The sequence below is a fragment of the Lissotriton helveticus genome, chromosome 3_2 (assembly GCF_964261635.1).
Source record: "Lissotriton helveticus chromosome 3_2, aLisHel1.1, whole genome shotgun sequence".
Lineage (NCBI taxonomy): Eukaryota > Metazoa > Chordata > Amphibia > Caudata > Salamandridae > Lissotriton > Lissotriton helveticus.
The window spans coordinates 261,110,433-261,123,592 of record NC_136062.1 but is presented as its reverse complement, the minus strand read 5'-3'; the positions used below and the strand labels follow the sequence as shown (position 1 = coordinate 261,123,592).

General features: G+C 40.0%; 1 protein-coding gene across 1 annotated transcript in view; it reads left to right on the top strand.

Moving 5' to 3' along the window:
- Positions 1 to 12,759, top strand: part of ALDH1A2 (aldehyde dehydrogenase 1 family member A2) — a 204,178-nt gene extending 191,419 nt beyond the window's left edge. The window contains exons 12-13 of the mRNA XM_078685163.1: positions 5,421 to 5,495; positions 9,440 to 12,759. Of these exons, the coding sequence (XP_078541289.1) occupies positions 5,421 to 5,495; positions 9,440 to 9,512 (148 nt within the window). The 3' untranslated portion in view covers positions 9,513 to 12,759. The remainder of the gene's footprint in view (positions 1 to 5,420; positions 5,496 to 9,439) is intronic.
- Positions 12,760 to 13,160: the final 401 nt, after the last annotated feature.

The window sequence follows — 13,160 nt, the reverse complement described above, 5'->3', positions numbered from 1 at the left end:
TTGAAACTTACATGAGAAAGATTCTGTTCCCACGGTGATTCCATGCTTAGCACCTGTAGTACTAAGCTAATAGTGATGTGCCAGGGTGTATTGTTCAAGTAAGCTGACAAATGAAATTCCTTGCTATGAAAGCCTTTAAAAGAATTTTCATTCTCACGTTTTAATTTCTACCAGAATTATAGTATATTATCACTTGATATCGTAGACTGGTTGATTAGTTTAAGTTCCATATAAATTTGATCATCTCTTTCCAATTAAGATAGTCAAAAAAACACTCTGTATAACTTGCTTCAGGACTCATTTAGCCAGATGTTAAATCGGCCTAGAAATGTTTCCCATCTATAGACTGATGCTGAAAGAAATTTCGCCTTAATATGTTACGAGTAGTAAAATAGATAGCCCATATTTTTTTATGAAAAGTTTATAAACGAAAGCTTCAATGATGCAACTTTGTATTCCAAAGCTTGAAAATGCATTTTAATGTGCCTTTTGCTTAGCCCTCCACCGCAAAGTATTGAAAAAAGTGTGCACTCTGAATAGATTTTCTGTTTAAATTCTAGTTATGTCTGGTACTAAACTTCAGTATTTTGGTCTTTTCAAAATGTACTTTGGTAGTATACGCTGTTATTTTTAATGTATGTTGCAGACTGATACTAATAAGGTCTAGAATTGCTGTACCATCAGCAAATTACATTATAAGCATTTTGTGCCCATTAAGTTGGAGGGAGGAGAAAGTCCTGGAATTTCTTACTGCTTGCTTAATATCTGCCACATGTAAATGAAATAAAAGGGGAGCCAATAAGCATCCTTACTTTGTAGATCTGTATTGTATCAGTTAATGACTGAATTTCTTACCCGTTCTTCCATTAGATGGGGGTTCTGGCTCTGCCTCTGCCTAAACCAGTCCCTACATTGGATGAGATACCTTTCTTCTAGTAGCACCAATAACTCGTTTTTGCCCCCTTCTACGACTCGATCTTGACAGTCTACCATTTAGAAGGATACTGGGAATGAACGAGAGCAGATACTTTCAGTCCCATTTGGCATCTCCAAATCAGAGGAGTGTGAAGGCTGTCCTTTGCTCTGCCAACTTACCTTGTCCCCCTCCCAAATACCCAACCCCTAGTAAGTGGTCTGTTGTTGACAGCACTCAAGCATTTATGGCCAAGAAGCCAGGTCATTGTCTTCTGGAGATCAGCATTATTACCTCCAGCCTTTTATGTGTACTGAACTTCTGGAGGCGAGGTTAGTGTCAAAACTGATTCTAAGTAAGTTTTTGCTTAGGCAGCCCAAAGTAAATTTTTAGAAAGTTACTTTTCCGGTTAAGTTTTTAAAAAACAATTGTTTCCATCAACTTAGATCTTTAAAAATTGTTGAAAATATCTTTGTATAACTTTACTACTATTATCCTGACCAAAGACATAAATGACCTGTTTATGGAGAATCCAGCTCAACTTACCCAGTGAATGCATCTTTGGATATTTATTCACTAAGAAGACACACTATTTCCAATATGTAGTGTGTCTTTTTTATGTATTAACCACTAACTATGTTGGCTTACAAGACATACTTTAGAGGTGACTTACTCATATATAAGCATAGGTTTTCCTACATGACTAAGGCACTTTTCCGTTCTTGTTGACTGGATGCTGAAAAGCGTTGTTGAGGTTCTTTCTTCATTGCCCAAGCAAAGGCCCACTGCTCTTAGTAGTCACGGTGCTACCAGGAACAGAATAGTTCACATAACAAGTGTCAAGGGTCTGTTTTAAAGGTTCCCAATTGGATGAGAAATCCACAAAGGCAAAAAATCCTCCTTGACAATCTTGTAACTCTTGAGTGAAGCTGAAGATTAACACAGAAGTGAATAGCAACTAAGGAAAATAAATGGGAAACAGCGTTTACAACGCTGCCATTACATCACGTTCCTTTTACAACGTGGTTGTTACAATGACTGTGTTGTTAAAAAATGTAAATTGATACTTGTATAGCGCACTGCTCACCCGCAAGGGTCTCAAGGCGCTTGTACGAATACCGCTGTGGAACCCATCCTGGCTTTCCCTGTGAGGTGTCCACTCCTGGGCACCCCCAAGGTGGGGGCCAGGCATCCTTAGCGTTGTGGGGGCCGTTGTGGAGATTAAGCAAGCTATTGCCCAGAGTTGCAGAGTGGGACTCCATGATTGGAATAGGCACCGAGGCGAGAATTATCAGGTCCATGGAACTTTTGAGCCCAAGACCCGCCGAGGCAGGGAATTGAACCCTGGTCCCGGGCTAGACCTCTGCATCAGGGTCTGCCGCTCTAACCATTGAGCCACACTTCTCCACTGTTAGAAAGCGATATACCTTTAAATCACAAATCATTAGATCGACTTGCTGTAGGGAGCGCTTTAACCTAAGGAATAGTATAATTTACTATTCCAATACCTACCCTGCTGTTGCGCATGCTGGAGTTAAAATAGTATATTATACTATTCCTACGTCCAGCACACCTCCTACAGCAACTCGATCTAATGACTTGCGATGTAAAGGTATCGCGTTCTAACAACGCGATCATTGTAACTACCGCTTTGTAATAGAATGCAATGTAATAGCATGCGTAGTAACATGCTATATTTAAAATAAACAAGTATTGGGTGGATTCATAGAATTGTTCTTAGCCACAGGCAATTACTTACTCTGGATCACAGTCCAGTCCATCATTTTATTATCTGCTATGCAGTCTCAGACAGGAACTAGCCTTATGCAAACCCCACACCGTCAATAGCATCCGCCTGCTCACACCCACAAACACAGAACCCGAATACCTGCTCACCCACTGGGGCTCTCTCACAACCCAAGCCTTATTCGCCATCCTGAGCTCTGTGCATTAGGGAGCATGCACGGACCCCTGTCCCCAACACCTCTTCATCCTTGGGAGAAATGCATGGTAACAAGCTTAAAGAAGTCCTAAACACCTCCCATCACCTCGGTTTCTTTCCCTGAGGACTGGAAACATGCTGAAGTGAACCCTCTCCTGAATAAACCATCCGCTGACTCAGCAGAAAGGAAGACCTACTGACCCATCTCCCTTCACCACTTTCCAGTGAAAGGTCTCAAGAAGGCAATCAACCAGCAACTCACCGATCACCTGGAACACAACAACCTCCTGGACCCCTCTCAATCCGGAGTCAGAGGTAACCACAGCACTGAGACAGCCTGTATCGCAGCCACCAACGACATCAGGGCCCTCTTGGACCCTGACGAAATGGCAGCCTTCATCCTCCTGGACCTATCAGCTACCTTCAACACTGTCTCCCATCATATCCTGATCAACAGACTCCCCTACATCGGAATCCAGTGAGACACCCTCAAATGGATTGCCTCATACCTCACCGGAAGAACCCAGAGAATTCGCCTTCCACCATTCACCTTGGAACCCAAGAAGATCATCTACGACATCCACCAAGGCTCATCCCTCAATGCCACCATCTTCAACACATACAGGACCCCACTGGCCATCAGCATCAGATCGCACTGACTCAACATAATTTCCTACGCCAATGACACTCAGCTAATCCTCTAGCTGTCAAAAGACCCCTCCGCCACCAGAACCAACTTAAAACGTATGTACGATGAACGTTGCTCACTGGATGAAGGACAACTGCCTCAAGCTGGAAACAGACAAGAGAGAAGTTCTCATCTTTAGGAACAACATCCCACCATGGAACGACGCATGGTGGCCTGTGGAATTCGACCAACCCCGCAACCAGACAGACCATGCCCGCAACATCGGCATCATCCTGGACAGCAAGCTGCCCATGCAACAACAGGTAAACGCTGTTTCATTTGCCGGCTTCGCTACGCATGCTCCTCAAGATCGATACCAGAAGTACCATCATGCAGGCCCTCATCACCAGCAGGCTAGACTACAGGAACACACTGTATGTAGGAACCACTGTACCGCCTCCTGAACAGATTGCAAACAATGCATAACTCAGCGGCAGGACTCATCCTCGACCTCCCCAGACAGATTCGCATCATATCCCACCTTTAAAAGCTACACTGGCTCCCGATACAAAAGATATATTAGTTCAAGATATTAACCCACACATACAAAGCCCTGCAAAACAAAAGACTAACATACATCAACAAACGCCTTACCTTCCACCATCTTACCAGACACCTACGATTTGCCTCACTCTTCCTCACAGATGCCCCCTAGATCCATCCAGTTAACAGTGGAGGACGCTCCTTCTCACATCTGGTGGCCAAAACCTGGAACAACCTCCCCCTGCACCTCAAGACTGCCTCAGTATTCCAGCATTTCAGGAGAGAACGTAAGACCTGGTTGTTCAAATGAACTGATCCCCTCTCAGCAGCTAGCTACCCCAGCACCTTAAGACCCTTGCGGGTGACTAGCCGGGCTATATAATTGACGGATTGATTGATGCACACCAGCTTGGTCCTTCTCCAGTAGGACTGGTCCATCCAGGACTGCGAGACCTGGTCCCCTGTCAACAAGATGTGGAGTCCGTATGGTCCTGGCTGCAAGAACCCCCAGCCACACTCTGAGGGCAGATTCCTTGAGACAACTGCCTTCTTAACAATGTCCCTGCAGTGCTTTTAAACTACTGCCAGCTAAATCATTCTGGTGGTCTTGGCAGCGATATAGGTTTGCTATATAAGAGGCTGGTGTAAATACACACTGCAGAACACATATGACAGTTACATTTCACATCACTTGGCAATTTCGGCTCTAACTTCCATGGCCTTACAGGAAAGTTGCCTTTCAATGGCTCATATGTGAGCCTTAGAAAGGCAGTGCTGTGGGACCGTGAAGGACTGTGATGTCCAAGGTGTGCTGGAACACGGGGTGCATACGGACAGGGGGGGGGGGCACACCATGTGCCTGCTGAACACATCCCCTGGCCCAGAGGCAAGTTTCCCTAACTGCCACAGTTTTCATGGCGGACTCACCACCATGAAAACTGTAGCAGTGGCACAGCCAGCATATTGCCGGCCTTAGACCACTACAAGACCAACAGGGATGGCGGATCGCTTGCGGTAGAAGAGGTCCTATGGTGGTCCAACTGCCCAATTCATGATACGGTGGTCGGACTTCTGGTGTCCGACCGCCATATTAAGTCTGTTTGGAACTCGTAATCAGGCCCTACATCTGGAGTGACAATGCAGAAAAGGGGGCTTTGGTGAAGACCCAATCACCGTTACATATTCAAATTTGTCAAGTTCACCATTCTGTAAAGCAAAGACTTTCCAAATTCTCACAATAGTTGATGTTTTAAATAATTAGGATTTTAAATATGCTGCATTGCGTATTTGAAAATATGTAAAAACTTTCTTCTTGGTTAGGTTCGAAGAAGAGATTTTTTTTGCTGCCTCTCTGAATTCCTTGTGACTGATTGCTGTTTTCTTCTTCTTCCCAGGATTAATTGTTACAATGCCTTGAATGCCCAAAGCCCTTTTGGAGGGTTTAAGATGTCTGGTAACGGGAGAGAGATGTAAGTAACATCCCAGCGTTCTAAGTTTACATGATGAAAATTGTTTTATTGCTTCATTTTACCTTTGTTTTTCTGATTTTTAGCAAATACTCATCCTGATCAAATAACACAAAAAGTCTTTGAAGTTCTGTCATGCTTTTCATATAATTATTTAATAATAGCTGAAAGGGGGGATATCCTTGATAGAAATTGCAAGGCCTATATGGGAAGCTATTATTATTTTAGCCTTTGATGCGCTATTGACAGAATCTTCAAGTTTGAAATGTATGTTTTCCATGTAATTTCTATATTTTCAATACACTCGTTGTAAATATTATTCTGTAGAGGCCATAAAGCACGAATTGATCGTTCAACCAAATAATTAAATGCGTAAGAAAATAACTACTTTTAAAAAAAAAGTTTAAACACTTTCAAATACTTGACTACATTACAGAAGATTTGGGTTATTGCCAATCCCACAACAATAATGACAACAATCAAATAATGGTAATAATTCACAAATATGGAATTTTAACCCCAGAGCTTTCACCATTAGGCTTGTATTATGTCACAGATTCCATGCCTTTAAAACACAAAGCTGTAGGATGAGTGTTTGTCCTTGTAAACCTGACGTTACTTTGCAGCTTTCAGCATTTGTGCCTGTTGATGTACATCATTCTGTAAAAATGTGTCAAAGAAGTCCAAAAAGTTTATATTATTGTATGCACTCCTGACCCAACGTTTAGTCTGCGTTTATATAAAATTCTACTGTGTCTGCTGTATATATTCTTCCACATGTGTTTCCCTTACATGGATGCTAAATAGGACATATTTTATGAAAATCATTAAAACTTTGGCTGTGATTACTTTTATCTAGCAAAAATATGTCAGAACCAATTACGGCCAAGCAATTGTCCTGAATATCATCATGTTATTAGGAAATGATAATCTTGTGTCTCTGAAGTGTAGACATAAACTAAGTCAGGCATTTTTAAAGATGTTGATTATATTATTACTCTTTCAAATAGTTACAGTTTCTTGCTGTATGCAGATTTGTCTGTTATAAACACGGTTGATTGTATTTAGGAAGTACTGTGGAACTAATCTAAATTAAAAAAAAGAAAATAAATGTGCAATCAGTTTTTGTTTTCCTCCTGCTTTTTTTTTTACTAATGGAGTAAATGATTGTGAATGAGTTATTTATCGTAGCAATGCTGATTATAATGTATTAGGGATGTGTAACAGCCCTAAATTGGACTAGGGATGTAGTTGATTAAATCCTGTCAAACTATGCTACTTTTGATTCTAGGCAAATCACTTAATAACCCTGTGCATTTAAAATATAGATGTGACCTTGTGTAATGTGACGTAATAATGTCAAAGCTTCCACATATGAATACACATTTGAATACACTTTTTTAAAAAGACTTTGCCATATATTAAATGATGTGATTTACAAAGCAAACATTTTCAGTGCTCGTCTCATGTACGGGCTCTACGATCCTAGCCGGACCCTTGGCTCAGCTCGGTTCGGCTCTCCCTGTCAATTTGTTGGTTCACCCTCCTTTAATTGTGGTCCCTGCAAACAGGTGTTCAGACGTTTATGGGCCACTTGTAATCAGGCCCCTAGTATTACTCAAAACCAGTCTTTATGACAAAGTAGGAGAGATTTAGGCAATCCAGCTTTATTATTGTGAACGTTCAGGAACAGAGACATATCACTGGATAAAATGTTAAAGCAGGTAATATTGTGATTGAAACAAAGTATTAGGCATTATGGCATTGTTATACAGCCAATGGCTTCAACATTTCAAAAGAACAGCGTTCACACTTGAGTCTCACGTGGCTATTGTGCCAGTGTGGAAACGGCCGGAAGCTTTGACCAATATGGGCTAATGAGATATTTGAGCACTATTTCTGCTTTGAAAAAAGAACTATATTGTGCCAAATTCTTAGGTCGAGCCTGGGCAGCTCATGCGCTGCGCTGCGAGGCATGCTGTATTCAGATAGGGATTTGAAGCTCCGCACACTCTCCACCCGTATTGTTCATTAGCTTGTGTCATTGTCCGATGTCAAGTGTGGCTGTTCATTGGGCAATAGGCTTAGTAGTCCCTCTTTAGTACCTCCTTGTCTCATTTTGTAACCTCCCATGGCGACAACCCCTGTTACTTGTGTTGTTACTCGCTAGGTTTTAATTGCAGCTTCCGAGCACTCATTTTTCAAATAGCCCTCTCCTGCCTGTTATTGCAGGCAGGACATGCTCTCTCCAAACGCTTTTTAAAAACTTTTATTGCACGGGCCCTGAACGCATTTACAATTCAATAGGTCTCGCATTTGTGAGAGTTTAAGGTATTGGCATTGTAAATGACTATGCCTTTTATTTATCTGTTTTAAAACAACATATAAATAAAAGGCTTTGTCTTGTAAATGTGAGACCTATTGTATTACAAATGTTATGTTATGTTAATGTAACTTATTAAGCGCACGAATACCTGGAGGTGTCTTGGTGCTGAACCTGAACGTAAGCCCTGAGGTATGAGAAAAAATTAGTTTTGAAATAGCCACGTTTTAAGGCCTTTTCTAAATGAGGCAAGAGAGTTGGCAGCTCTAATGTCCATAGGAAGCATATTCCGTAGTTTCGCCGTACCATGGCCTATGCTTCGGCTTCCCCAACTAGAGCTGCGAATCCTTGGAACCATCATAAGTCTGGCGCTAGTAGACCGTAATTGTCTGCCAGGATGTTACCAGGAGAAGATGCTTTTCAGGAATACTGGCCCTTTGTTATTCAAGGCCCTGTCGGCTAGACATAGTGTCTTGAACTTGATACGTTGTGCCACAGGAAGCCAGTGAAGTTTCGGGATGTCTTTAGAAACTGATTTGTGCTTTGGCAGGTTTAATAAAAGCCTAGCAGCTGCATTTTGCACAATCTGTAGTTTATTCTGATGTTGCTTCTGCATATTCAGTTTCAAATGTTTGTTCTATAAAGTGGTTTGTGAACCGTAGTCTCCTTAACTTTGAGTTGCTTGACCTTGCTCAGTCGCTTTAACATCAGCCTGGAGTTCTGATAACATTCCATAAGTTTCCTCTTCCTATGAGTGTCCTGCATCAGAACAGCCAGCCTCACAGCAGTCACATTCACTGCTTTTAAATTTCCTTTCCATAGCAAACTCTTTCTGCCTGTAGGTGCTCATACATCTTATTTTTTATTTCAGTTTTCAGATTTAATCTTATTATGTATGTATTGGGGTCTGCATATTGATGTGTATGTTTAAACAAGCACTACGTTCTAATGAACCAGTTATTCTTTCCAAAAGAAGTTAAGTGCTTATTTAGCGTCTGGCGGCCTGTACTCGTTTGTGCCAGGTCAGCAGAATGATATATTCTGCTGACCCGTCCCAGTACAGCCAGGCATATTTAGAGATCTCTGCCAGGAAGTTCAGTCGGAGAGCTCTATGTCTTCAGAGAAGCCGTAGTCATGGTGGCTCTGATGAAGACACTGAAACTTTGCTCTGCAGGTACTATGTTCAAATCGCCCTCGCAGCAAAGTTTTTTGTTTTTCAAGAACAAACTCCCAAAGCAGGAGTTTGTTATCCAAAAACAAAAAAACAAATGGCTGTGACGTGCTAGGAGTATTTTTCCAGCACATGGACTGTTCCAGGGAGGAAAAACTTATGTTGGGACATCCACTCTAAATAGGGCAGAGGGTCTGATATTCTTATACTTATGGCTTAATGTATATCAGGTCTTCAGTCAAAGGTTTCTGTCGGCCATTGGAAACATGGTTCCCTGATTCTAAGTAGATCAGGGGAACTGCCAATTTGGCAGGCACGGTACTCCAGCGTGTTTTTGGTGGAGTACCCTGTCTGCCATACTCCAAATGAGCTACTTAATATGCATTCATGTATGTCTGCTTAGAAAACTGAAGTCTGACTATAACTTGACATCACTCATTTTCTGTTTTCCAGGGGGGAGTATGGATTACGGGAGTATACAGAAGCAAAAACAGTCACAATAAAGATCCCCCAAAAGAATTCTTAAAAGCATTGCCGACCATACGGGGTGTAGCGCATGCAATGCCTGCTTCAGCATTCATCATGGAACAGCACTCAGGAATGCAGTGTTCTACCGTCTATATTTAAGAGTTTAAACTGCAAAGAACAAACGTGATGCATTGCAATGAATTATACAAACAGTTTCTGCATGATTCACTAAGTGTCCCGTCACTCCAGTGTTGCATGATATATTACCAAAAAATAACATGGTAAAAAGTTACTGTAGGCCATTTAATGAACGTTCAATGTTTACAGCTATGAAACATATATAACCTATCTTCAGGAAGTTGACAGACGCACTGACCATTGTGTACACCAAGGACAAACAATCCCTTAAACTGATAAGTATGCATGAATGAACATCCTGAGTATTCCCCCCTTTAATTTGCAAGGCATTTTTCAGAAATGTACAGTGAAAACAAATTGATACGCCTCTTCCAATCCAAAATATTGCACCTCATACTTGTTTTCAACATAACCTCGATATTACACAAGAGTGGAAATCATGACTCTCCCGACACGCAGATCTAGTTTAGTTAAACATTATCCTTACACTTGGAGCTGGCAATAGAACAGTATTACAAATGCAAATAAAACATGTTTTACATAATCAGAAGCAAAGCAAAATATGGATTTGTAATTTGGATTGGTAGAAATATATCATATTGTACTTTATAGGCCAGGCTAGTTACCTCACAGGAAAGGGCCAGTAAAGCATTAAAAAATCTCATGCAATGTAACGTCCATGTTACGCATGAGCAGTTCTAGTTTACATATTTAAACAGAAGTTAAGAGTTAAATTGAGGGTGAAATTAAATACATTCACATCAGTCTAGTGAGGGCGCATGGGGAATAGAAGCCTGTGACTGCTGCATTGTATTGCACAACAGGTTCACTCATCAGCAACTAACACAGGCTTACGTTGCACTTGTTTCCTATTACGTTTTCCTAAATACTTACCTATTCAAACCCACCTCTAAAACTAGAAATATTGCATCTACTGCCAAGCGCTATGGCAAGTTAAGTTGGATGGATAATGAAATTATAACCAAATAGTACATTAAGGTACATTTTTCATTTCATTGAAAGATGGAGCGAAGTACTTTCTCTAGAGATAGCAAAAGAGCAGTGTGCTGTGCGCTTACCGCATACTAATGACCACTGAAATCTGACTCAAAGCAAAAGCAGCAAAGGAACTACCATTCTACTATGTAGCTATCATTCACATATTGTGCTTCAGCCATTTTTGAAGATGCAGGAACTCTTCTGGGTTCTTTCGACCTACCTTTGTTTCGTTAATACTGGTAGGGCAATTCATGAGCATCAGTTAGCCACAGTATCCGCCATTAATCCCAGGTAAATATCAAGTGAAATGCATTTTCATATTGCATTTTGATTGTGGGCGTGAATATGGCTTTCTGAGATGTACCAGTCGGCCAAAGGACTATGTATAACTTGAAGCCACTTACAGTCAGAAAAAAATCTATGGTTCAGAATTTTTATTTAAAATAATAAATAAATACAAAACACAACAAGAGAAGCCAATGTAGTCCCCAAAGTTAATTTCTACTCTTTCTGGCCTTCTAATACTGCAGCCAAAAAATGTCCAAAGGATAAAATATTCTTGCCACATTAAACAGGTTTTTAATGAATGCATTGGGGATGGCTAGGCAATGTGTTTACTTAGTCCATAAGCGGAACTCTTTTGTGGGCAGTTTCAAGCATGTGTTTAAAGTTAAAGGTGGTTTCTGTTTCACAGTCTCATTTAAGAAAAGCTGTGTTTTATGAACAGCAGATTAAAGTGATAACCTCATCCATATGAGACACACTTGATGTTTCCCACGGCTCTTTTGAGCCAAGTTCGATGCGTTTCTGCAAATAATGAATTTCTTAATTTTGAATTATTTTATTTTCAAATCAAACATATGTGCACATGGTTCTCTAGAGCGGTTCTAGAAATGGACTCCAATATATATGATATCACATTAACACCACTGTGGAAACTCCAAAAGCATATGCGTCTCAATATTTGCTTTTGATCAAAATTGAATAAATATTTCCGAGCATATTTAGCCTACTTTTGAGCTGCCCGGGCCATCTCTTGATTTTCTCCAGCATGCATTGTGCTGTATATGACTGAGACATCCAGTTAAGTAGCACCATGCTGCACTGCTTGAAGCACAGTTATGCTGCCATCTAATTATAGAGATAAATCAAACGAGAAGAGTTTACAGTATATTTTAAAGAGTAACCAGCAACATAAAATAGAGTTTAAAATGCACATCCCAAGCCCATTTCAAGATAACATTCAGAAGAGGTAATCATTCATGTTTGTATGTTCAAAATATCTAGACGGTGCACAATACAGAGCTCTTAAATTGCTATTTATGTCTTTCTTCTCTTTCTGTGCATGAAGACCTGAAGCCTTTCCTTTGTCTGTATATCTTTGGTCAGAGTTAATGTTGCAGAGAGCGCTCAACCACATATTTCCTAAAAATAAATGGATAGAGATGGAAGGAGCTCCATAGTGAAAAAAGACAAAGGTCAATAAATATTAAAACGTGGCACTAACTTATTGCCGATTGTTAACTTTCTCTGAGATTTGAAAACCATGTTCACTTGGCTTTATATGTTTTATAGTTGTCAAATATTGAACAAACAGATTTTATTTATAACTCATATTTTAACTGTAGGTCAAACACAATATGTACATATGTTGCTATTAGTTGCTTTTATTTTCAAATACTACAGTAGTATGTTCATAGAAATATATATATAAAAATATACTAAAAGGAAACGCCTGTCAATAACCACTTTAATGTGAAAGCAATGTAATCCTACTTTATTGTGTCAGAGTGTATTATAATTACCATAATAAGTAATAATTTACCACAATGTTGAATGTTAGTAGTAGGAGCTACAGGAATGTTTCTATTTATAGAGAAAACCGTAATACTGAAACATATACACTTATATAATGACATTTTTCTTATATTTTTGTGTTTGTGTTACCGTATGCCAGTCACTACAGATAAATGTAGTGCTCTTAAATTGTAGCTCCGTGTTCCTGTATATGTGTTTGTAAATCATGTTTGAAATGTGTACATGCATTCTTTCCCAATTTTACCTTCATTCTTTTCTTGAACTTTGTATTCATGTATATACATTTATGTGTTATAAAAATGTAAAATGATATAAAATATTTTCTATGATGTTTTTAATTAAAATGGTTAGAGGAAATACTTTTTGTCTTGATTTCTTCTGTATGGCAAGAAGAACACATTTCAAAGACTAAGGTGTCATCAAATGCTCACGATGTGCAAAGAGAAAGAAGAGATAGCTGGAACAGAGGACAGAAAATGAGTCAGAAATGGAGAGGGAAAGAGGAAGGCATAGTAACAGGCTGGCTCAGAACAGGGAGTGAGAATCATATTGGATTTCTCCCTACAAAATGTTAAATTGAATAACACAGTTATGTCTTTGTTGGGTTAGGAGTACATCATTCCCTCTGCTTCCTGGTAGGTTTGCATCAAACTATGAATGTTTTTTTTTTTTTTTTTGCAGAGTTTTATATAGCGCGAACTAGACCCGAACCGAATCAGGTATCAGAGCGCTTTACATATCACCAGTTACG